This window comes from Aquarana catesbeiana, linkage group LG10 (genome assembly GCF_042186555.1).
Source record: "Aquarana catesbeiana isolate 2022-GZ linkage group LG10, ASM4218655v1, whole genome shotgun sequence".
NCBI classification, from domain to species: domain Eukaryota; kingdom Metazoa; phylum Chordata; class Amphibia; order Anura; family Ranidae; genus Aquarana; species Aquarana catesbeiana.
The window spans coordinates 19,656,893-19,682,503 of record NC_133333.1 but is presented as its reverse complement, the minus strand read 5'-3'; the positions used below and the strand labels follow the sequence as shown (position 1 = coordinate 19,682,503).

General features: G+C 50.6%; 1 protein-coding gene across 1 annotated transcript in view; it reads left to right on the top strand.

Annotated features, from left to right (window-relative positions):
* LOC141111492 (uncharacterized) overlaps window positions 1-23,660 on the top strand; it is a 75,193-nt gene extending 51,533 nt beyond the window's left edge. Inside the window, exons 8-10 of the mRNA XM_073603784.1 lie at window positions 10,693-10,836; window positions 20,659-20,774; window positions 23,196-23,660. Of these exons, the coding sequence (XP_073459885.1) occupies window positions 10,693-10,836; window positions 20,659-20,774; window positions 23,196-23,306 (371 nt within the window). The 3' untranslated portion in view covers window positions 23,307-23,660. The remainder of the gene's footprint in view (window positions 1-10,692; window positions 10,837-20,658; window positions 20,775-23,195) is intronic.
* The last annotated feature ends 1,951 nt before the right edge of the window (window positions 23,661-25,611 follow it).

Genomic DNA, 25,611 nt, shown 5'->3' with positions numbered 1-25,611 from the left:
TCCAAGACTGAGAGGACCTTACCCATCAACATTCTGGAGATCCGGGCAGTATACCTGGCCCTAAAAGCCTGGACTATCAGGCTTATGTCAATCATCAGGGAGGCACCCGGAGCCGAGCTGCTCAAAAGGAGGTGAACCAGATCTTAGTCTGGGCGGAGATGCATGTACCATGCATATCGGCAGTTTTCATTCCAGGGATAGAGAACTGGCAGGCAGACTATCTAAGTCACCAACAGCTACTTCCAGGGGAATGGTCTCTACATCCCGACGTCTTTTGGAATATATGCCAAAGATGGGGGGTCCCAGATGTAGATCTCTTTGCATCCCGGTTCAACAAAAAGATAGACAGATTTGTGGCAAGGACGAGGGATCCTCTTGCATGCGGGAAAGATGCCTTGGTGATTCAGTGGCATCGGTTCTCACTGATTTATGCATTCCCGCCTATTCTGCTACTACCACGAATCCTTCGCAGGATCAGGCAGGAAAGGAAGTCAGTACTTCTGGTGGCCCCCGCTTGGCCCAGAAGGACTTGGTATGCAGAAATAGTAAGGATGACGGTGGGTTCCCCGTGGACCCTACCGGTATGCCCAGACCTGTTATCTCAAGGTCCAGTGTTCCATCCTGCCTTACAAACGCTAAATTTGACGGTTTGGCTATTGAGACCCACGTTCTGAAGAGTCGTGGACTTTCAGGTCCTGTCATATCTACCTTGATCAATGCAATGAGTCTGGAAAGCTTATGTTTCCTGGTGTGAATCCAGGGGTTGGCATCCCAGAAAATATGTCATAGGTAGAATTCTTGATTTTCTACAATTAGGATTAGAGATGAAGCTGGCCTTGAGTACCATCAGGGGCCAGGTCTCGGCTTTATCAGTATTATGTCAACAGCCACTTGCTTCGCATTCTTTGGTCCGAAACTTTATGCAGGGGGTGATGCCTCTTAATCCTCCGGTTAAAGCGCCCCTAAACCCCTGGGACTTGAACTTGGTCCTGGCTGTGTTACAGAAACAGCCTTTTGAACCAATAAGTCAGATTCCTTTGGTCTTGTTGACAAGGAAGTTAATTTTTCTGGTGGCCCTTTCTTCTGCTAGAAGAGTATCAGAATTAGCAGCCCTTTCCTGTAAGGAACCTTATTTGATTGTACACAAGGATAGAGTGGTACTACGCCCTCATCCTAGTTTTTTACCAAAGGTGGTTTCTGATTTTCATTTAAATCAAGACATTGTTTTGCCTTCCTTTTTTCCAGATCCCTGTTCTCTGGAAGAGAGATCACTACATTCGTTGGATGTAGTAAGAGCAGTCAAGGCCTATCTCGAGGCAACTGCTCAGATTCGCAAAATGGATGTTTTGTTTGTGCTGCCAGACGGTCCCAATAGAGGACAGGCAGCGTCACAGGCTACCATTTCTAAATGGATTCATCAGTTGATTATTCAGGCTTATGGTTTGAAACAGAAGGTTCCTCCGTTTCAGACAGGGCCGGACTGGGAAAAAAAACCAGCCCTGGAAATAATTTCATACCAGCCCCATAGTATTTTTATACCAGCCCAACCGCATAACGTCGTTATTTTCTTGTTCACAAAAGGGAAAACCATACATTTTAAAGCACATTTGAAGAGTGTATTATATATAGATAAGAGAGACATGGAATTTACAAACAGCAGCAAATTTTTTTTCTGGCAAAAATCATGGCATTTACTGGCACATTTTTTATTGGCACTGCAAAAAAAAGGTGCCGTAAATGGCAGTTTTCAGTGAAAATATCAATATTTAAGCTATAAACTGCTATTAGCAATGTGTTAAGTTAAACAAAAGTCAAAAACCATATTTCTCCATTTACATGAAAGTCAGATTAATATAACCCAACACAGAGTTCCCCTATATATCAGGAGGATTCCCCTTTACAGTGCAAGGAAACTCTAAATTAAGGGGAACATTGCAGATCATGATCTAAGCGGGAACTCTGATATAAAAGGGGGGCACTGGTGACCAGAGACCCCACTTATATCATAGTCCACTGCATTCCCCTTTACATCAGAGTTCCCCCTTGCACTGTAAGGTGTAATCCTGCAGGCTATGATGTAAAGGGGAACTCTGGGAATGTGGGGAGGACTCTGGTGACCAGAGACCACCTTCTGCGGAAAGAAAACACTAAAGTAAGGGGGTTTACTGATATAAGGGGTAAACCTTTATATCAGTGCCCCCTTACAATATTGTATTTACCCCCCCCCCCGCCTCAGGCTGGGCTGGCGGCGCTTTTACTGACCTCCTCTCAGGTGCACCGTACAGGGCTCAGTCAGTTGGCTCCAGCTCGGTGGCTCTGGTTCTAGTTTCCTCTCCACATTCCATACATGTCTGACTTCTCCCATGACCCCCATCCCTGCAGCACTCCCACTCTTGACTCCTCTATAGACTGCAGACGTGATATAAGACAAGAGATGGTCAGAGGCTGCGGATGCTACAGGGGAGGTCAGAGGCTGCAGATGGTACAGGGGAGGTCAGAGGCTGCAGATGGTACAGGGGAGGTCAGAGGCTGCGGATGGTACAGGGGAGGTCAGAGGCTGCACATGGTACAGGGGAGGTCAGAGGCTGCACATGGTACAGGGGAGGCCAGAGGCTGCGGATGGTACAGGGGAGGTCAGAGGCTGCGGATGGTACAGGGAAGGTCAGAGGCTGCAGATGGTACAGGGGAGGTCAGAGGCTGCGGATGGTACAGGGGAGGTCAAAGGCTGCAGATGGTACAGGGGAGGTCAGAGGCTGCAGATGGTACAGGGGAGGTTAGAGGCTGCGGATGGTACAGGGGAGGTAGGGTTGCCACATCATCCCTTTAATCCAGGACACACATTAATTACACAGGTTCTGTGGCTGATTAAGGTGGTAATTAAACTCACTTGGTGCCTTATCTGCATTAAATCAGCCTCTGAACATGTGGAATTCATATGTGTCCTGGATTAAAGGGATGAGGTGGCAACCCTAAGGGGAGGTCAGAGGCTGCAAATGGTACAGGGGAGGTCAGAGGCTGCGGAGGGGAGGGGGGCGGACAGTAGGTCAGAAGCTGCGGAGGGGACAACAGGAGAGGTCAGAGGCTGCGGGGGGAATGACAGGAGAGGTCAGAGGCTGCGGGGGGAGGGGGGCGGACAGGAGGTCAGAGGCTGCAGGGGGATGACAGGAGGTCAGAGGCTGCAGGGGGGGGACAGGAGGTCAGAGGCTGCGGGGGGATGACAGGAGGTCAGAGGCTGCAGGGGGATGACAGGAGGTCAGAGGCTGTGGGGGGATGACAGGAGGTCAGAGGCTGCAGGGGGGGCAGGAGGTCAGAGGCTGCAGGGGGATGACAGGAGGTCAGAGGCTGCAGGGGGGGGACAGGAGGTCAGAGGCTGCAGGGGGGGGACAGGAGGTCAGAGGCTGCAGGGGGGGGACAGGAGGTCAGAGGCTGCAGAGGGATGACAGGAGGTCAGAGGCTGCAGGGGGATGACAGGAGGTCAGAGGCTGCAGGGGGGGGACAGGAGGTCAGAGGCTGCAGGGGGGGGACAGGAGGTCAGAGGCTGCAGTGGGGGGACAGGAGGTCAGAGGCTGCAGGGGGGGACAGGAGGTCAGAGGCTGCAGGGGGGGACAGGAGGTCAGAGGCTGCAGGGGGGGGACAGGAGGTCAGAGGCTGCAGGGGGGGGACAGGAGGTCAGAGGCTGCAGGGGGGGGGGACAGGAGGTCAGAGGCTGCAGGGGGGGGACAGGAGGTCAGAGGATGCAGGGGGGGGACAGGAGGTCAGAAGCTGCAGGGGGGGGACAGGAGGTCAGAGGCTGCAGAGGGATGACAGGAGGTCAGAGGCTGCAGGGGGATGACAGGAGGTCAGAGGCTGCAGGGGGGATGCAGGAGGTCAGAGGCTGCAGGGGGGATGCAGGAGGTCAGAGGCTGCAGTGGGGGGACAGGAGGTCAGAGGCTGCGGGGGGATGACAGGAGGTCAGAGGCTGCGGGGGGATGACAGGAGGTCAGAGGCTGCGGGGGGATGACAGGAGGTCAGAGGCTGCAGGGGGGATGCAGGAGGTCAGAGGCTGCAGTGGGGGGACAGGAGGTCAGAGGCTGCGGGGGGATGACAGGAGGTCAGAGGCTGCGGGGGGATGACAGGAGGTCAGAGGCTGCGGGGGATGACAGGAGGTCAGAGGCTGCGGGGGGATGACAGGAGGTCAGAGGCTGCAGGGGGGATGCAGGAGGTCAGAGGCTGCAGTGGGGGGACAGGAGGTCAGAGGCTGCGGGGGGATGCAGGAGGTCAGAGGCTGCAGTGGGGGGACAGGAGGTCAGAGGCTGCGGGGGGATGACAGGAGGTCAGAGGCTGCAGGGGGATGACAGGAGGTCAGAGGCTGCGGGGGGATGACAGGAGGTCAGAGGCTGCGGGGGGATAACAGGAGGTCAGAGGCTGCAGGGGGGGGCAGGAGGTCAGAGGCTGCAGGGGGGGGACAGGAGGTCAGAGGCGGCAGAGGGATGACAGGAGGTCAGAGGCTGCAGGGGGGGACAGGAGGTCAGAGGCTGCAGGGGGATGACAGGAGGTCAGAGGCTGCAGGGGGGGACAGGAGGTCAGAGGCTGCAGTGGGGGGACAGGAGGTCAGAGGCTGCAGGGGGGGACAGGAGGTCAGAGGCTGCAGGGGGGCAGGAGGTCAGAGGCTGCAGGGGGGACAGTAGGTCAGAGGCTGCAGTGGGGGGACAGGAGGTCAGAGGCTGCAGGGGGGGGACAGAAGGTCAGAGGCTGCAGGGGGGGGACAGGAGGTCAGAGGCTGCAGGGGGGGGACAGGAGGTCAGAGGCTGCAGGGGGGGGGACAGGAGGTCAGAGGCTGCAGGGGGATGACAGGAGGTCAGAGGCTGCAGGGGGGGGGCAGGAGTTCAGAGGCTGCAGGTGGGGGACAGGAGCTCAGAGACTGCGGGGGGATGACAGGAGGTCAGAGGCTGCAGGGGGGGACAGGAGGTCAGAGGCTGCAGGGGGGGACAGGAGGTCAGAGGCTGCAGGGGGGGACAGGAGGTCAGAGGCTGCAGGGGGGGGACAGGAGGTCAGAGGCTGCAGGGGGGGGACAGGAGGTCAGAGGCTGCAGGGGGGGACAGGAGGTCAGAGACTGCGGGGGGATGACAGGAGGTCAGAGGCTGCAGGGGGGGGGCAGGAGTTCAGAGGCTGCAGGTGGGGGACAGGAGCTCAGAGACTGCGGGGGGATGACAGGAGGTCAGAGGCTGCAGGGGGGGGACAGGAGGTCAGAGACTGCGGGGGGATGACAGGAGGTCAGAGGCTGCAGGGGGGGACAGGAGGTCAGAGGCTGCAGGGGGGGACAGGAGGTCAGAGGCTGCAGGGGGGGACAGGAGGTCAGAGGCTGTAGGGGGGGGACAGGAGGTCAGAGGCTGCAGGGGGGGGACAGGAGCTCAGAGACTGCGGGGAGATGACAGGAGGTCAGAGGCTGCGGGGGGGGGACAGGAGGTCAGAGGCTGCAGGTGGGTGACAGGAGCTCAGAGACTGCGGGGGGATGACAGGAGGTCAGAGGCTGCAGGGGGGGACAGGAGGTCAGAGACTGCGGGGGGATGACAGGAGGTCAGAGGCTGCAGGGGGGGACAGGAGGTCAGAGGCTGCAGGTGGGGGACAGGAGCTCAGAGACTGCGGGTGGATGACAGGAGGTCAGAGGCTGCAGGGGAGGACAGGAGGTCAGAGGCTGCAGGGGGGGGACAGGAGGTCAGAGGCTGCAGGGGGGGACAGGAGGTCAGAGGCTGCAGGGGGGAACAGGAGGTCAGAGGCTGCAGGAGGGGGACAGGAGGTCAGAGGCTGCAGGAGGGGGACAGGAGGTCAGAGGCTGCAGGGGGGGGACAGGAGGTCAGAGGCTGCGGAGGGGATGACAGGAGGTCAGAGGCTGCAGGGGGGGGCAGGAGGTCAGAGGCTGCGGAGGGGATGACAGGAGGTCAGAGGCTGCAGGGGGGGGGCAGGAGGTCAGAGGCTGTAGGGGGGACATAGGAAGAGGCCACCAGGTGAGTACTCACTGAGCGGCGAGCGCTGTAACTGCTTTACTTTTAAAAATGGCGCCGCTCTGCACCATCGTGTCACTGCGCATGCGCCCGCATTTCTGGGAATTGCCGAGTGTATACGGGCTTTCCCGAGCACGGCTAGCTCGGGAAAGCCCTACACACTTCCGAGAACAATCCGAGCCCGCATTTCCGAGAACAGCGATGGCGCCTGCGCAGCTGCATGTCAGCCCGGCCCCGCAGCCATATTTCTTTCAGGCGCCGCTGCCCTCACAGCGACCCCAGGGGCAGCCAGACAGCCGGCCCACCGGGGGATTTCCCGGTGTCCCAGTAGGCCAGTCCGGTCCTGGTTTCAGATCAGGGCACATTCCACAAGGGCTATTGGTGCTTCTTGGGCAGTGCATCACCGGGCCTCTATGGCTCAAATCTGTAAGGCCTCAACCTGGTCTTCAGTCCATACATTCACCAGATTCTATCAGGTGGATGTGAGAAGGCATGAGGATATCGCCTTTGGGCGTAGTGTGCTGCAGGCAGCGGTACAGGGTCCTCAGGTATGATTGCACCCTACTTGGTCGTGGTTCCCCCCCCTCAGGTAGCATTGCTCTGGGACATCCCATCAGTAATTACTGTGGCTCTGTGTCCCGTGATGTTTGAGAAAGAAAATAGGATTTTTTAAGACAGCTTACCTTTAAAATCCTTTTCTTTCGATGGACATCACGGGAGACAGAGGTCCCGCCCCTCTTCTATTACACTATATTGCTTGGCTACAAAACTGAGGTATCCCTGCAAGGGGAGGGATTATATAGGGGGTTGAACTTTTCTGATAGGGTGTGCCAGTGTCCAATCACCAGTGATACCCTATATAACCCATCAGTAATTACTGTGGCTCTGTGTCCCGTGATGTCCATCGAAAGAAAAGGATTTTACAGGTAAGCTGTCTTAAAAAATCCTATTTTTCTCGGATCGTCATACGTGTTGTACGTCACCGCGTTCTTGACGTTCGGAATTTCCGACAGGATTTGTGTGACTGCGTGTATGCAAGACAAGTTTGAGCCAACATCCATCGGAAAAAAAACATGGATTTTGTTGTCGGGAAATCCTATCGTGTGTACAGGGCATTAGAAATCATGGGGCCCCATACAGCCTACCTGACAGCCCCCCCCCCCCCCCCCATGAAAAAATATTAAAGTTATATCTTCACTAATAATACATGAAAATCATTATTAGTGGACACAAACATTCCGTCATACATAAAAAACATAAATTCTGTCTGGAATCCAAAATTCTCCCCAAACAATATTGCACAATTCCCCCAACTGCCAGTTCAAATCCCCCCTCCCAGCACGAATCTTTGCCCCCAACCCCAGTTCAAATCCCATCCCAATTCCCATCCTAGCACAAATTCCTCACTCCAAAAAAAATCAACCCACTAACACATATTTTCTTTCTTCCCAAACTTTCTATCCTAGCACAAATCTTCTCCTCCAAATCCCCCATGTCAGCACAAATCCCTCCTATTAGCCCATATTCCCTCACCCCCTCCTGGCACAAAATCCCCCCCCCCCCCCATCTCCTCTCCTGGCACAGATTTTCTTTCTCCAATCCCCCTCCTAGGACAAATTCCCACAAATTCAACCCCTTACATATCCCCTTCTTCCTTCCTTCCTACCCCAATCCCCCACCCCCCTCCTAGCACTAATGTCCCCCCCTTCTGGCTTAAAAGACCCTCCCCCCTCATTCTTCCTTCTATCACATATCCCCCTTCCCCAAATCTCCATTACACTTCCCAGCACAGATATTCACCCATCCCCCTCCCCCAACTTACATGGGGGAGCCAGTGCAAAGCCAGGAGGAGATGCGCTGTGTTGTGCTCTTGCCCTCTGTCAGAAGAGTGCTCGTCTATACATTACATGAGACAGGATCGCTATTAGATAGCATTGGACTGTACACACACACTGCCCCTATCTCCTCCAAAGGCTGCTCATCTCCCGGCAGCAGAAAATAAGGATAGGGGGAGGTGTGTGTGTGTACAGCATACCTTCCAACCGTCCCGGATTCGCTGAGACCGTCCCAGGATTTGCTGTATGTCCCGGCAACACGGCGAATTAAAGCAACATCCCAGAATGGAGCCCAATGCCGGGAAAAGTCACGGCACTTGGCTCCATTGACTTCCCTGACAGGGATGCACTGGCGCTGGCACCAGCAAGGATTTTTTTCAGCCGGCGCTGCTCACTTCTTCCTGCCAGAGGCGGCACCTTCATAAGCCTGTGATCAATCAGGGATGTCGGGGCCGGTGGCTCCACCCCCCTGTACCGGGACTCTGCGACCCAGGGGCGTACTGACCACATCGGGCACTGGGCCAGTAGGGAGAGTGCAGTGGCAGCTGGTACGGGGAGCGGGACAGTAAATGCCAACAGGTGTGGGCAGGACGACCACACCCGGCTCAAGGATGGCGCGGACAAGGTGAGCAGCGAGGGCAGCAAGGAATGAATGACCCTGGAGGGAGAAGAGCTCTGAGGACCTCCCAGGACCGGAGAAGAGGCTGACCAGAGCCAGAGAAGGAGTGGGAGATGTAGGCAGCCAGGGACAGCTGTATCTCACAGCAAACAGATCCTCTGGAAGGAGCAGAGCACCTCCGTAACCTCCTGTCCTCACCCAGCTACAAGAAAGGGTCCTGCCCACTGCTAGCATGGAAGGTACTGTACCAGGCATCACACACATCTTCCCACAGACTGGTTTTGTTTAACCTCTCCATTTAAGCCCCTCACACTGGCAAGAGTTTGGCCACACACATTTTGCCGATATGCATGCCGCAAGTCGTCCCTTACCTCAAGTGTCTCTTATTCAAAAGTTTAGAGGTTGGAAGGTATGGTACAGTCCAATGCAATCTAAGAGTGATCCTGTCTCATGTACTGTATAGATGAGCGCTTTTCTGATACGAGGCGACAACACAACACAGCACATCTCCTCCTGGCTGTTTATTCTCTGCCTCTTCTCAGTGCTCCAGCCTCCCGTCTCCTTGTCCCGGTCCTAAGTGCAGGCTGGGGTGGTCGGGGGAAGGCGCTCAGTGGGCGTCGGCCAGACACAACATCCAGGGGAGGCCTGGGGGGGAGAACTAAAATCTGGCAAATATATCTATATTGGGGTGTGGCGCTACCTAATAGGTATATGGGATAATGAGCTAAATGGAGGAGGGGGCTGACTACTGTCTAGAGTGGTGAGCGTGTCCCTCCTATGCCCAGATTAAGTGATAATTACAAACTAAATATTACCCAGTAAGGGTTATAAAAATCAACATTCAATTGTACCAAAGTGTTAACTTCTCTATGTGATAAAGAAAATCGTGATAGATACCGTGCACATTGACATATGGTTCCTTCTAATAATAGATAAGGTGAAAATAGAGAACTCTAATAGTCCCCTATAGATAATAGTGATGTGCCATCAAAAAAATACCATTATACATATAACATTGTGGGTTTACACTATGCGAGGCCATAAACTGCAACCTCTACATATCAGTTCAAACATATAAACATAGCATCAAACAGGATCATGTAGTGTTCATAGTCCATAAATAATAGGATTTCTGCAAAAATCGTGTTCAAATTCTTCAAACAGAACCGTGACTGGAGTGCTCTCAAAGTTCTTGGTGACTTTTGTACTCCCCCTCAAGGGTCCCCACTCACCAAATCCAATCACCCCAAAAGGGGCAATGTGCGTATGGATATATCCTCCACGATCTCCTCACCACTGTATTTGTCAGGGCACCCAGGGTAATCTCCGGCCTCCTTATGGATAGTTAACTCATATTCATGGTGACTCCCTGGAGCTCCCACCTTCAGATACAACCAAAACCAAAAAATTCCCGCCCTGATGGGTTCCCTGTAGTTCCTGGTATTTTTTTGATGGCACTATCTACAGGGGACTATTAGAGTTCTCTATTTTCACCTTATCTAGAAGGAACCATATGTCAATGTGCACGGTATCTATCACGATTTTCTTTATCACATAGAGAAGTTAACACTTTGGTACAATTGAATGTTGATTTTTATAACCCTTACTGGGTAATATTTAGTTTGTAATTATCACTTAATCTGGGCATAGTAGGGACACGCTCACCACTCTAGACAGTAGTCAGCCCCCTCCTCCATTTAGCTCATTATCCCATATACCTATTAGGTAGCGCCACACCCCAATAAAGATATATTTGCAATTAGTTGGAGGATCCCTAGGGAAGCTCCTTTCAGGGGGGCTGCACACCCAATTACTGTCCTAAGCGCAGCCATCATATATATTTAAAATCTGGCAAAGCCCACCCCAGCACCCCCCTAAATTTGGCCATGTGTGTCTCTCACCCATCAGCTGAAAGCCGGCGGGAGGGAGAGGGGGAGAAACAGTCTTTCAGATGCTGCAGAGAGCCACACAGGACATTGTTCTGTCATCGTTCGATTCTCTGCTCCACCAATCCTCCTGCTGTCCGGGCCCCCCCTGTCTGCCCGGGCCCCCTACAGGAGGTACCCCCCTATCAGCGGCCCTATATATGAGGACTACAAAACATCTCCCTCTATGTCATGGAGAAGAGATGTAGAGGTGTTCTGTAGTCCCATTCTAGAATGACAACAGTGCTCCTCCATTAACTCATTGTGGTGAGTGAACCTGTAGTACACCTTAGGTTTATTTATCTCTGTATGTTTGTATTATATTTCAACAGCAACATCTACGAGCCAAGTATCAAATGATGTGCAATGCAAAACATGTGAATCTTTTGGCTCCAGCTCCTGTGAGACTTACACCACCATGAACTGCACCGGACAAGAGACCCAGTGTGTGAGCTATGCACAGACAGCCATGTTAGGTAAATTCATACACATTTGATAACACCTTACATATTGCAGTTTCATAACGCAAATGTGTCTTGTCCTAGTATATTGACCTCAGACATCACTCAGCCCCTACCTTCCCATGTGACAGTGTTGGTGCTTGGTGATTGGCCCAGTGCTGTCACATAGAGGTGGGCAGAGAGTCCTGAACCTTGTGTAAGCTCCAACCAGAATTAACTTCAAGCTTACACAGGACCAGAGGAGGACTTGGCCGTTGAGAGTTTCCTAGGCAGAACAAATGATATACACTATATTACCAAAAGTATTGGGACGCCTTCCTTTACACGCACATGAACTTTAGTGGCATCCAGATCTTAGTCCTCAGGGTTCAATATTCAGCTGGCCCACCCTTTGCAGCTTCAACTCTTCTGAGAAGGCTGTCCACAAGGTTTAGGAGCGTGTCTATGGGAATGTTTGGTCAGGCGCTGATGTTAGATGAGAAGGCCTGGCTTGCAGTCTCTGCTCTAATTCATCCCAAAGGTGTTCTATCAGGTTGAGGTCAGGACTCTGTGCAGGCCAGTCCAGGGGCAGACTGACAACTCATGGGGTCCCCGGGCAATAGAAGATCATGGGGCCCCCTGTGTCCCCGCCCACACGCAAGCCATACCTATACAAATCCCCACCTACATAAATCATGGGGCACACAGTAAGGCACATCACATGGCACACAGCAGAGCTTAGGGCACATCATGGGGCACACAGGAGGGCGCATAATGGGGCACACAGCAGGGCACTGAGCACATCACAGGGCATGGGGCACATCACAGGGCACACAGCAGGGTTTATTATGCTGTACACAGCAGGGCAAATTATTGAGCACAGCATGGTGCATCACAGGGGGTACAGGGCACATCATGAGGTACACAGCAGGGCATGCCGCACATCACAGGGCATGTGGCACATAGTATGGCACACAGCAGAGCACACAGTAGGGCACTAGGGTGACCACATTTCCAAACTGCCATTCAGGGAAACCCACCCCCACCCCCCCTTCCAAAAATTAGCTTGTGCTGTAACGAATCACAGAGCACCTGGGGTGGTAGGTGCACGCTTTACCCAGAAGCAGTGGCGGCCCGTCCATTAGGGCCGCCCGAGCGTCACCCCCTCTCTCCACGCCACCCCTATATGCATAATAGATAGATTCATACATAGCATGAATCTATCCACGGCTGCCGCGGCCACCTCCTACTCATGCGTCCGACCCCTTTCAGGGCACCGGGTGCATGAATTACAGCGGCAGGGGATTTTTTCCAAGCGCCTGATTAGAGCCAAAGGCTTCAAAATAGGGTGGGCTCGGGTCGCAGAGAATACAACCGGAGCCCACCCAGGTGTGTCACAACAGCAAATTAATATTCGCTGTTGAAACACTGATTCTCAATCCGGCCAATTAAAAGCAGATGTAAGACCTGTTTACCGATTGGCCGAAAAGAGAAGACTCTCGATTGGGCGCCGAGGAGGGGGGAGGAAACAAAAGTCGCCACCATGGAAAAGCAGGAGAACGGGAGGCTGCCGAGCAGGGGAAGCTGCCGGCGATGGGGTAAGTGCTACCAACCGACTGACGGGGGGGGGGGGGGTTCATTCTGTTTGCCGCTCCCCCAAAAAAAATTTCTACCAGCCACCACTGCCGAGAAGCACTGATTGCACCCCCCAAAAAAAGGCCGCCGCATCGCCACTTTACTCACTGACAGTACTTGTCCTGGCCGGCCGAGACCTGTTTTACCTTGTTCCACCGCTGGCTCTACACTGATTAAACACAAAAGGTGGGCATTATTATTTCTCCAATCACAAGTAGGGGAAGGGGATTGTGCCTCTCCAGACATTCCCAGCCAGGACAAGTACTGTCAGTGAGTAAAGCGGCGATCTGACGGCCTTTTTTTGGGGCATCAGATCGCCCCGGGGGTAGCTGTGTCAGTTTCATTCCGGGACACTGCATTATACTGGAATGAAGGTTCCCGGGACAGACCTGCAAAATGCGGGACTGTCCCGGCAATCCGGGACACGTGGTAACCCTATAGGGCACATGATTGGGAACAGGGCACATTAGGCGGTACACAGCAGGGCACATCACAGGGCATGAGGCACACATCCCAGGGCATGGGGCACACAGTAGGGCACATCAGGGAGTACACAGCACATCACAGGGCATGGGACACACAGTAGAGCACATCACAGGGCACATAGTAGAGCACAACAGGTGGAACACAGCAGGGCATGGGGCACATAGCAGGGCACAGGACACATCACAGGGCAAGAGGCACACAGTAGAGCACATTAGGGGGTACACAGCAGGGCACATCACAGGCCATGGGGCACGCAGTAGGGCAAATACCAAAACACAGGGCACACAGTAGATCACTGGGATCCTCCAGATTCAGTACAGTGTCTCTTAGGGTGGCACAGGTGGGCCACTGTGGGTGGAGGGCACAGGGGGGACACTGTGGGGGTGGGTGGCATAAGGGAACACTGGGTGGAGGGCACAAGGGGACACTGTGGGTGGGTAGAGGAGACACTGGGGGGGGGGGGGTGGAGGGCTCAGGGGGGACACTGTGGGTGGAGGGCACAGGGGGGACACTGGGTGGGTGGAGGGCACAGGGGGGACACTGTGGGGGGGTGGGTGGCATAAGGGGACACTGGGTGGAGGGCACAAGGGGACACTGTGGGTGGGTGGAGGGCACAGGGGGGACACTGTGAGTGGGTGGAGGGCACAGGGGGGACACGTAGGGTTGCCACCTTTTCTTTAAGTCAAACCCGAACATTTTAGCGGCACACAGCAATTTTCTTTTGTAGTATAAACTATACATATATTTTGCTATTAAATAACATTTCTAATCATATGAAGTTAATAACGAGTCCCTCTTTACATCAGAGTCCACAGAGTTCCCCTTTTACATCTGAACTCACAGAATTCCCTTTCACTGTAAGGGGGGACTCTGCAGACTCTGATGTAAGGGAGAACTCTGGGGCCTCTAACATTAGGGATGCTCTGAGAACCCTAATTTAAGGGGGAACACTGAGAACTCTGATGCACGGTGAAGACTCTGATGTAAGGGGGAACACTGTGGCCTCTGGTGTAAAGGGGAACTCTGATGTAAGGGGTGCTCTGAGAACCCTGATTTACCTTAGTGTACTCACTCAGAGGCAGGAGAGAGAAGGGGGAGACTTCAATCACCGACAGGGATGGATGGTGAGCTCACTCACCCCTTAGCAGTCAGTACCTCTCATCCAGATGTATCTGAGGCTGCTGAACTTCAAATTTCCAGCCCCCACTTTCCTTTTCTGAGGAGTGTGGGCAGACACAGAGGGGTAGGGGTGGGAGGAAGAGGTGCAGATTGAGCCCTCTCCCATCTGTGTGTGTGGGGGGGGGGGGGGGATTGTTAGTGCTGGCTTTGGGCAGCATGAAAGAGAGTGTAACAGACACTCTCAGCTTAGACAACTGCAGCCAGCAACCCTGCTGGGAAGCCATAGTCTTGTCTCAATGATGTGTCCGGGTTTCAGGCAGTCTGAAACCCGGTTACACGATTCCAAACCCAAACTCTCCGGGTGAATCCCGGACAGGTGGCAACCCTAGGGACACGGTGGGTGGATGGCACAGGGGGGACACTGTGGGTGGATGGCACAGGGGGGACACCGGGGGGTGGGTAACATAAGGGGACACTGGGTGGAGGGCACAAGGGGACACTGCGGGTGGGTGGAGGGCACAGGGGGGACACTGTGGGTGGAGAGCACGGGGGGACATGGGTGGATGGCACAAGGGGACACTATGGGTGGGTGGAGAGCACAGGGGGGACACTGTGGGTGGAGGGCACAGGGGGGACACTGTGGGTGAGTGGAGGGCACAGGGGGGACACTGTGGGTGGAGGGCACAGGGGGGACACTGTGGGTGAGTGGAGGGCACAGGGGGGACACTGTGGTTGAGTGGAGGGCACAGGGGGGACACTGGGTGGATAGCACAGGGGGGACAAAGCAAGCCCCATAAAAACATGGATGAGCGAGTTTGGGATGGAGGAACTTGACTGGCCTGCACAGAGTCCTGACCTCGACCCAATAGAATGCCTTTGAGATGAATTAGAGCAGAGACTGCGAGCCAGGCCTTCTCGTCCAACATCAGTGCCTGACCTCACAGGACACATCACAGGGCAAGCGGCACACAGTAGGGCACATCAGGGGATACACAGCAGGGCACATCACAGGCCATGGGGCACGCAGTAGGGCAAATACCAAAACACAGGGCACACAGTAGATCACTGGTATCCTCCAGACTCAGCACAGTGTCTCTCAGGGTGGCACAGGGGGGACACTGTGGGTGGGTGGCATAAGGGGACACTGGGCAGAGGGCACAAGGGGACAAGGTGGGTAGAGGGCACAAGGGGACACTGGGGGGGGTGGAGGGCACAGGGGGGACACTGTGGGGGGGGTGGCATAAGGGGACACTGGGTGGAGGGCACAAGGGGACACGGTGGGTAGGTGGAGGGCACAGGGGGGGACACTATGGGTGGGTGGATGGCACAAGGGGACACGGTGGGTGGATGGCACAGGGGGGACCCTGTGGGTGGATGGCACAGGGGGGACACTGTGGGGGAGGTGGGTAACATAAGGGGACACTGGGTGGAGGGCACAAGGGGACACTATGGGTGGGTGGAGAGCACAAGGGGGACACTGTGGGTGGATGGCACAAGGGGCAAAAAGCAAGGCCCATAAAAACATGGATGAGCGAGTTTGGGGTGGAGGAACTTGACTGGCCTGCACAGAGTCCTGACCTCAACCCAATAGAACGCCTTTGAGATGAATTAGAGCTGAGACTGTGAGCCAGGCCTTCTCGTCTAACGTCTGTGCCTGACCTCACAAATTTGCTTCTGGAAGAATGGTGAAACATTCCCATAGACACACTCCTAAACCTTGTGGACGGCCTTCCTAGAAGAGTTGAAGCTGTTATAGCTGCAAAGGATGGGCCAACTCAATATTGAACCCTACGGACTAAGACTGGGATGTCAATAAAGTTCATGTGCGTGTAAAGGCAGAAGTCCCAATACTTTTGACAATATACTGTATATTCGGCTCATCTCTATCTGTTACAGCCTCCACTCCTAGGAAGATTTTCCACACAATTTTGGAGCGTGACAGTGGTAATTTGTGCCCATTCAGGCAAAAGAGAATTTGTGAGGTCAGGTACAGATGTTGGATGGGAAGACCTGGCTCGCTATCAATGTTCCAACTTATCCCAAAGCTGTTTAATAGTGATGAGGTCAGGGCTCTGTGCAGGACACACCAAACCCATCAAATCATGTCTTTATGGAGCTGGGTGCAGTGGTGTATTTTGGTTTTGTGCTGCCCTAGGCAAGACTAAAATTGGGTGCCCCCCCATCTAAATTTGTCTAACCCCAGCTGCAGTATACCGTTCTTGCCTCAGGGTCTGATGTGGAAGCTGCAGCCATTCACAAAGAACAGCTGTGCCTCCTCATCAGACTCTGAGACATGGTTCATCCAAGTGCCACATATGTGGTCAGTGGAGCAGAGGATGGAGTCAGTGGCACATAGGACGGGGTCAGCAGGGCAGAGAATGAGGCGGCACTGATGAAGCTGCACTGATATGCGGCACTGATAGGCTACACTGGGGTAATGAATGCCAAAAATCTCCAGAAACTTTGTTTAGATCGTGATCCGCTGTGATTGGACACAACTGATCGCGTGGTAAAGAGCCACTGTGATAGGCTCTTTTTCCCCGACATGTGATCAGCTGTGTCCAAAGCAGTGGGCGGGCACGGTTCTGAGGACATCAATGGACGCCAGTGGCGGTTGTTTGTAAAGGGAGCAGGGGCGGCGCCCCCCTAATCAATGCGTCAGGCCCCTAATCTCCATGCAGGGTGCCGGACGCATGGATTTCAATGGATTTCATTTTTTTTTTTTAAGCACATGATTAGAGTTTGAGGCTCTAATTGGCTTCCAAAAGGGTGGGCTCGGGCCGCAGAGCACTGCACCCTGAGCCCACCCACTTGTGTGACATTGGCAAATTAATATTTACTAATGTCTTACTGCTTCTTCTCCTATCCGGGAGTCCTAAGACCCCATTGGCCAGGAGGGGAATCGACCGCCGGGACTCAGGAGGAGATGCAGGGGGGAAGCCGCCCAAGCCGCGACCTGGATGGGGTAAGTGTGGGGCTGGTGGGCGACGGGTGAGTGAAGCGGCGATCGAATGGACGATCGACCGATCAAGAGAAGGGGGGTGGGTGGGGGGATTGACTGGGTAAGGTTAATTTGCTGCACCCCTCCCCAAAGAAATTGAGCGCCAGCCGCCACTGTTGGATGCCCTCCCAGAACTGGACAATTGCCCTGTAGCTGTCATAGGCTATAGCGTGGTCACCTTGGGGGGCGGCGTCGCCCTCCTAAAAAATGCCGCCCGAGGCAAGCGCCGTGTTTGCCTCAAGGCAGATACGCCCCTGGCTGGGTGTATAGACATACTATAGGCATGGTCCACTGCTGTCACCACCAACAAACCCACCCTGAGAAATGCCATGCAGCCATCGTTGGAGTGTATATAGATGGGAAGCGGTTGCAGCGAGACTGCAGGAGATCAGCAAGACAGATATAACAAATGTTGAGAAGTAAAAAACATTTTATTAAGTGTTCTTGCATAGCAAGACCTATTACTGTTATCTCACATATATATTATTAGTGGGAATGCTTTAGCAGTCCCACTATTGTTATTCGATTTTATTTATTTTTAATTTTAATTTCAATTTTTTTATTCCGTACGTTTTTGGCTCTGCGTAACTTCTGCATACTTTAAGCTATTAAAACCATTCAGCTATTAAAATGTTCGTCTCTTTCAGCTGATGATGGGACTTTTTCAACTTTTTTTCTACCATTTATACTTTTTAAAATATTAAGCTTTTTATCATTTTTTTTTAACATAGAAGTCAATGGGAGCATGCTTCAGAAACTTAAAATCTTCTTCCGCTCCCAAAAGTTTCAGCTCCTTCATACTTTCACCTACAGACGCCAAACAAACTTTAAAATGTTTACAAAATATTCAGCTATCTGGCTATATCTTTTCAGTTTGATATCTTTTACAGTTTTTGAGAAAAAGCTTTTTGTTTAGAGGTCATTTCAGGAAATTTTAGCCATTAATCAGAGTGTACTGTGTTTGTTTTGTTGCCATGGTTACCAAAGCTTCATGTTATACACAGGGGGGGAGGTGGCTGGAGCATCTCAGCTCTGATTACAGAGCCCGGGGGAGGGGACAGACACACCATGTACTGATTTATGATAGAGGAATATGATGGGGCATTTTTGATAGGGCAAATCTGATGGGGCAGTTTTGATGGGGCAATTATGATGGGGCAGTTTTGATGGTGGCAATATGATGGGGCAGTTTTGATGGGACAATTCTGATGGGGCAGTTTTGATGGTGGCAATATGATGGGGCAGTTTTGATAGGGCAATTCTGATGGGGCAGTTTTCATGGTGGCAATATGATGGGGCAGTTTTGATGGTGGCAATATGATGGGGCAGTTTTAATGGGGACAATTTTGATGGGGCAATTCTGATGGGGCAGTTTTGATGGCAGTATGATGGGGCAGTTTTGATGGCGGCCATTTTAGCAATTTAGCTATTCAGCATTCCCACGCATTTTCCCCAGGAAATGCATTTTCTAGTTTTTATTATTCTGTATGTTTTTTGGCTCTGCGTAACTTCTGCATACTTTCAGCTATTAAAACCATTCAACTATTAAAATGTTCGTCTCTTTCAGCTGATGATGGGACTTTTTCAATTTTTTTTCTACCATTTATACTTTTTAAAATATTAAGCTTTTTAACACTTTTTTTTAACATTGAAGTCAATGGGAGCATGCTTCAGATCCTTAAAATCTTCTTCCGCTCCCAAAAGTTTCAGCTCCTTCATACTTTCACCTACAGACGCCAAACAAACTTTAAAATGTTCACAAAATATTCAGCTATCTGGCTATATCTTTTCAGTTGGATATCTTTTACAGTTTTTGTGAAAAAGCTTTTTGTTTAGAGGTAATTTCAGGAAATTTTAGCCATTAATCAGAGTGTACTGTGTTTGTTTTGTTGCCATGGTTACCAAAGCTTCTGTTATACACAGGGAGGAAGGTGGCTGGAGCATCTCAGCTCTGATTACAGAGCCCGGGGGAGGGGACAGACACACCATGTACTGATTTATAATAGAGGAAAATGATGGGGCAGTTTTGATGGGGCAGTTTTGATGGGGCTGTTTTGATGGTGGCAATATGATGGGGCAGTTTTGATGGGACAATTCTGATGGGGCAGTTTTGATGGTGGCAATATGATGGGGCAGTTTTGATGGGGCAATTCTGATAGGGCAGTTTTGATGGTGGCAATATGATGGGGCTGTTTTGATGGGGCAATTCTGATGGGTCAGTTTTTATGGGGACAATTTTGATGGGGCAATTCTGATGGGGCAGTTTTGATGGCAATATGATGGAGGCAGTTTTGATGGTGGCAACATGATGGGGCAGTTTTGATGGTGGCAATTCTAATGGGGCAGTTTTGATGGGGCAATTCTAATGGGGCAGTTTTGATGGGGCAATTCTGATGGGGCAGTTTTGATGGTGTCAATATGAAGGGGCAGTTTTGATGGGGCAATTCTGATGGAGCAGTTTTGATGGTGGCAATATGATGGGGCAGTTTTGATGGGGCAATTCTGATGGGGCAGTTTTGATGGTGGCAATATGATGGGGCAGTTTTGATGGGGACAATTTTGATGGGGCAATTCTGATGGGGGCAGTTTTGATGGCTGCCGTTTTAGCAATTCAGCTATTCAGCATTCCCACGCATTTTCCCCAGGAAATGCATTTTCTAGTTATTCTTATTATAGCCAAATTTACCACCCTAACTCCTCCCACAGTTTTTACACTACATAGACAAGTAATATACCGAAACGTGCAGATTGTTCCCGAATGGTGTGCTATTACTTTGTGGAACGTTTCGCCAAATGGTTCACGAAATATTGTCGTTTTTGCTGGGAAATTGGTCCCATAGGAATGAATGGGGAGTTGTTCAAAACTAGAGTGGGAGGTGACAAAAGCTGAAAAATCAGAACATGATTTCTAAACTGCCGCCACTCCCTCATTTTCAAGCCCACCTACACAAATCTTATATCAAAACGTTCAGCTATCCCTGTTGCCACTAAACATGTCCACGGCTAAGCCATAGTCCTGATAGTTTTCACAATATGACCATTTGTTTGTAACTCACGCCGTCCATTGACATTCATTGAAACTACACTCTAGCCCCCTCCAGATTTGAAGGGCAATTTCTAAACTGCGACCGTGCTTTCATTTTTAATATTTCAGAGACATACTATGCATCAAAATCTAGGTCTGGGTCTTGTGATTCTCATAATATAAAGCTCTTTGCTGTAGGATTTATAGTTTTTAAAATACGACAGTTTGAAGTACTGCACAGTTATTACATCTATCATGATCCTGTGTATTGTGTATTGAGCAGTATTTGTGAAGCATAAACAGGACATGAGCATTGCTAGGAAACAGTGGTTGTAAACACAAGATGCTGAGACCCCCCAAATGCATGTGGTCATACCTTCATCTGCTAGACTTGATAATGCTTGTAGACTAGTGGTGGAGGCAAGAACACTTCACACAATTTCCCCAGAAATTGTAGCTTTTCTAGTTTTTATTAAAGTCAATTGTATATGATACGCTTCAACAAAACTGATGTCATTCATCTTAGGGTTACATCTATTTTAATGAAAGTCAGAAGTTAAATGTCACTTGTGTTAAAATTCTATTCCTGCAGGAAGCATCCCTTCTTCTTCAATGATTCAAGGCTGCGGTACTAAACCTCTGTGTGATGCTCAAATCTTATCCTCTACTATGAATTATATGACTGTTGTAAATAACTTTACTTGTGAAAGCACCACCATCAATCCCAGCACTACTACTCTGAGCACCGCTACTCCGAGCACCACTACTCCAAGCACCACTACTCCAAGCACTACTACTCCGAGCACCACTACTTCGAGCACCACTACTCCGAGCACTACTACTCCGAGCACTACTACTCCGAGCACCACTACTTCGAGCACTACTACTCCCAGCACTACTACTCTGAGCACCACTACTCCGAGCACCACTACTCCGAGCACCACTACTCCGAGCACTACTACTCCGAGCACCACTACTCCGAGCACCACTACTCCAAGCACCATCACTCCGAGCACCACTACTCCGAGCACCACTACTCCGAGCACCACTACTCCGAGCACCACTACTCCAAGCACCACTACTCCAAGCACCACTACTCCAAGCACTACTACTCCGAGCACTACTACTCCGAGCACTACTACTCCGAGCACCACTACTCCCAGCACTACTACTCTGAGCACCACTACTCCCAGCACTACTACTCCCAGCACTACTACTCCCAGCACCACTACTTTGAGCACTACTACTCCAAGCACTACTACTCCGAGCACTACTACTCCGAGCACTACTACTCCGAGCACCACTACTCCGAGCACTACTACTCCGAGCACCACTACTCCGAGCACCACTACTCCAAGCACCACTACTCCAAGCACCACTACTCCAAGCACTACTACTCCGAGCACTACTACTCCGAGCACTACTACTCCGAGCACTACTACTCCGAGCACCACTACTCCGAGCACCACTACTTCGAGCACCACTACTCCGAGCACCACTACTCCGAGCGCCACTGCTCCGAGCGCCACTGCTCCGAGCGCCACTGCTCCGAGCGCCACTGCTCCGAGCACTACTACTCCGAGCACCACTACTTCGAGCGCCACTGCTCCGAGCGCCACTGCTCCGAGCGCCACTGCTCCGAGCGCCACTGCTCCGAGCACCACTACTCCGAGCACCACTACTCCGAGCACCACTACTTCGAGCACTACTACTCCGAGCGCCACTACTCCGAGCGCCACTGCTCCGAGCGCCACTGCTCCGAGCGCCACTGCTCCGAGCACTACTACTCCGAGCACTACTACTCCGAGCACCACTACTCCCAGCACCACTACTCCAAGCACCACTACTCCCAGCACCACTACTCCAAGCACCACTACTCCAAGCACCACTACTCCAAGCACTACTACTCCGAGCACTACTACTCCGAGCACTACTACTCCGAGCACCACTACTCCCAGCACTACTACTCTGAGCACCACTACTCCCAGCACTACTACTCCCAGCACCACTACTTTGAGCACTACTACTCCGAGCACTACTACTCCGAGCACTACTACTCCGAGCACCACTACTCCGAGCACCACTACTTCGAGCACTACTACTCCGAGCGCCACTGCTCCGAGCGCCACTGCTCCGAGCGCCACTGCTCCGAGCACTACTACTCCGAGCGCCACTACTTCGAGCGCCACTACTTCGAGCGCCACTACTCCGAGCGCCACTGCTCCGAGCGCCACTGCTCCGAACACCACTACTCCGAGCACCACTACTCCGAGCACCACTACTTCGAGCACCACTACTCCGAGCGCCACTGCTCCGAGCGCCACTGCTCCGAGCGCCACTGCTCCGAGCACCACTACTCCGAGCACCACTACTCCGAGCACCACTACTTCGAGCACTACTACTCCGAGCACCACTACTCCGAGCGCCACTGCTCCGAGCGCCACTGCTCCGAGTGCCACTGCTCCGAGCACTACTACTCCGAGCACCACTACTTCGAGCACCACTACTCCGAGCACCACTACTCCGAGCACCACTACTCCGAGCACTACTACTCCCAGCACTACTACTCCGAGCACCACTACTCTGAGCGCCACTGCTCCGAGCGCCACTGCTCCGAGCGCCACTGCTCCGAGCGCCACTGCTCCGAGCACTACTACTCCGAGCACTACTACTCCGAGCACTACTACTCCGAGCACCACTACTTCGAGCACTACTACTCCGAGCACCACTACTCCGAGCACTACTACTCCCAGCACTACTGCTCCGAGCACCACTACTCCGAGCACCACTGCTCCGAGCACCACTGCTCCGAGCGCCACTGCTCCGAGCACTACTACTCCGAGCACCACTACTCCGAGCACCACTACTCCGAGCACTACTACTCCGAGCACTACTTCTCACAGCACTACTACTCCGAGCACCACTACTCCAAGCACTACTACTCCAAGCACTACTACTCCGAGCACTACTACTCCGAGTATCACTACTACTCCGAGTATCACTACTCCGAGTATCACTACTCCGAGCACTACTACTCCGACCACTACTACTCCGACCACTACTACTCCAAGCACTACTACTCCAAGCATTACTACTCCGAGCACTACTACTCCGAGCAAGGGGGGAAACAGCACTACAAGCAATGGGGGAAACGGCATTACTGCTCAGAGCAACGGGGGAGTTATTTTCCTGCTTTTTTCCACACTCACCGCCATCCTTATCCTCCACCAGTTTAATTAGGATCCCTAAACATCTCGGGACGCCTGCTTGTGAAAACAGGAATGGCCATTGGAGGATGAATTCAGGGGAACAATAAATGTATATTGCTAGGACTGAAAGTTCAAAGTCAAACTGGCATTAAATATCTTGTTCATGTATGACATGTTCTGTATGAGTGTAACACTTCCATGTATCACAGTACTCCCCCCTCCTGACAATGCATTTATTTGTCTTTTCTCTCCAGAAGGATGCGCCATAGTTGTTTGGGAATGTTTAACTTTAAGCAGAAATCTTGACCTTTAAAATACTTACATTTTCACATGCTTGTGCTTTCCTATAGTTGTTATTACAATAAATATTAAGATTTGCAGACTAGCCACTAGAGGGAACTCTGTATTCAATCTAGCCCTAACCACTTGAAGACCGGGCCTTTCCTGGAACTTTTTGTTCACAAGTTTAATTTGTATTTTTTGCTAGAAAATTATTTAGAACCTACAAAATATATATATTTATATATATATTATTTATATTATATATATTTTTTTATATATATATATTTTTTTTTTTAATCAAAGACCCTAGAGAATAAAATGGCTATCATTGCAATGTTTTATGTCACACCCACGCAGTGGTCTTTCAAACGTAATTTTTTGGGAAAAAATACACTTTTTTGAATTTAAAATAAACAAATTAGTAATGTTAGCCCGATTTTTTTGTATAATGTGAAAGATGATGTTATGCCAAATAAATAGATACCGAACATGTCATGCTTTAAAATTGTGCACGCTCGTGGAATGGCGACAAACTATGGTACTTGTTATATAGAAAAGAAACTTGTGCGCTGCTATGCCAAATATACCTTATACTGTGAGATATTAATAAAGTGAACAAAGAACAGCTGCTACCATTCAATAAGTGAACTCACACTCATAAATAATAAATATACAAAATAATGGTGCGCTTATTCAATGTAAAACTGTAAAGCATTAATACTTGGTACTTAAAAATATATATAGGCGACACTTTCACATTTTTTACAGGTTACCAGTTTAGAGAGGAGGTTGAGTGCTAGAATTATTGTTCTTGCTCTAACGATCATAATGTGTGATAACATGTGTGGTTTGAACGGCGTTTACATATGGAGGGATGGGGCGCTTTACATTTTTCTCTTATTTATTTTACTTATTATACTTTATTTTTACACTGCCCCTTTAATTTTATTTTATTTTTTATCACATTTATTTCTATTTTAAGGACTGTAAACATCCCTTGTGATAGAAATAGGTATGACAGTTCCTCTTTATTGAGAGATCTATGGTCCTTTTCTGGAACTTTTTGTTCAAATTAGCATTTTTTGCTAGAAATCCCCCAAACATTATATATATGAGGTCAGGTGTGAATCCATTAACAAATGTCCAGAAAAAAAAAAAAATTTATATATATATATATATATATATATATATATATATATATATATATATATTAATATATAAAATATAATAATCAAAAATAATGCATGATCCATAAACAAAATAAAAATCCATAAACAAATAAACCTAATTTTAATGATCTATAAAAATAAATGCAGGTCAAAGTGCGAGTTTAAACCTTTAGGTCATAAAGAATTAATTAAAAAAAATTGGAAGTACAATTGGAACTATGTTTTAATACTAGGATAAATTGAACTTTTTTCTGTGTGATTGGAGCGTGATTACATCTCGTTGAGTCATCTCTCTAGAGTTTAGGATTAACCACTTAAGGACTAGCCTTGTTTTGGATTTTAGGTGTTTACATGTTTAAAACAGGTTTTTCTGCTAGAAAATTACTTAGAACCCCCAAACATTATATATGGTTTTTCTTCTAACACCCTAGAGAATACAATGGCGGTCATTGCAATACTTTTTTTTGCACCGTATTTGCGCAGCGGTCTTATAAGCGCACTTTTTTTGGAAAAAATTCACTTTTTTGAATAAAAAAAATAAAACAACAGTAAAGTTATCCCAATTTTTTTTAATATTGTGAAATATAATGTTACGCCAAGTAAATTGATACTCAACATGTCATGCTTGAAAATTGCGCCCGCTCGTGGAATGGCGTCAAACTTTTACCCTCAAAAATCTCCATAGGCGACGTTTAAAAAATTCTACAGGTTGCATATTTTGCGCTACAGAGGAGGTCTAGGACTAGAATTATTGCTCTCGCTCTACCGGTCGCGGCAATACCTCACATGTGTGGTTTAACCACCGTTTTCATATGCGGGCGCTACTCGCGTATGCGTTCGCTTCTGCGCGCAAGCTCGTCGGGACAGGGGGGTTTTAAAAATTTT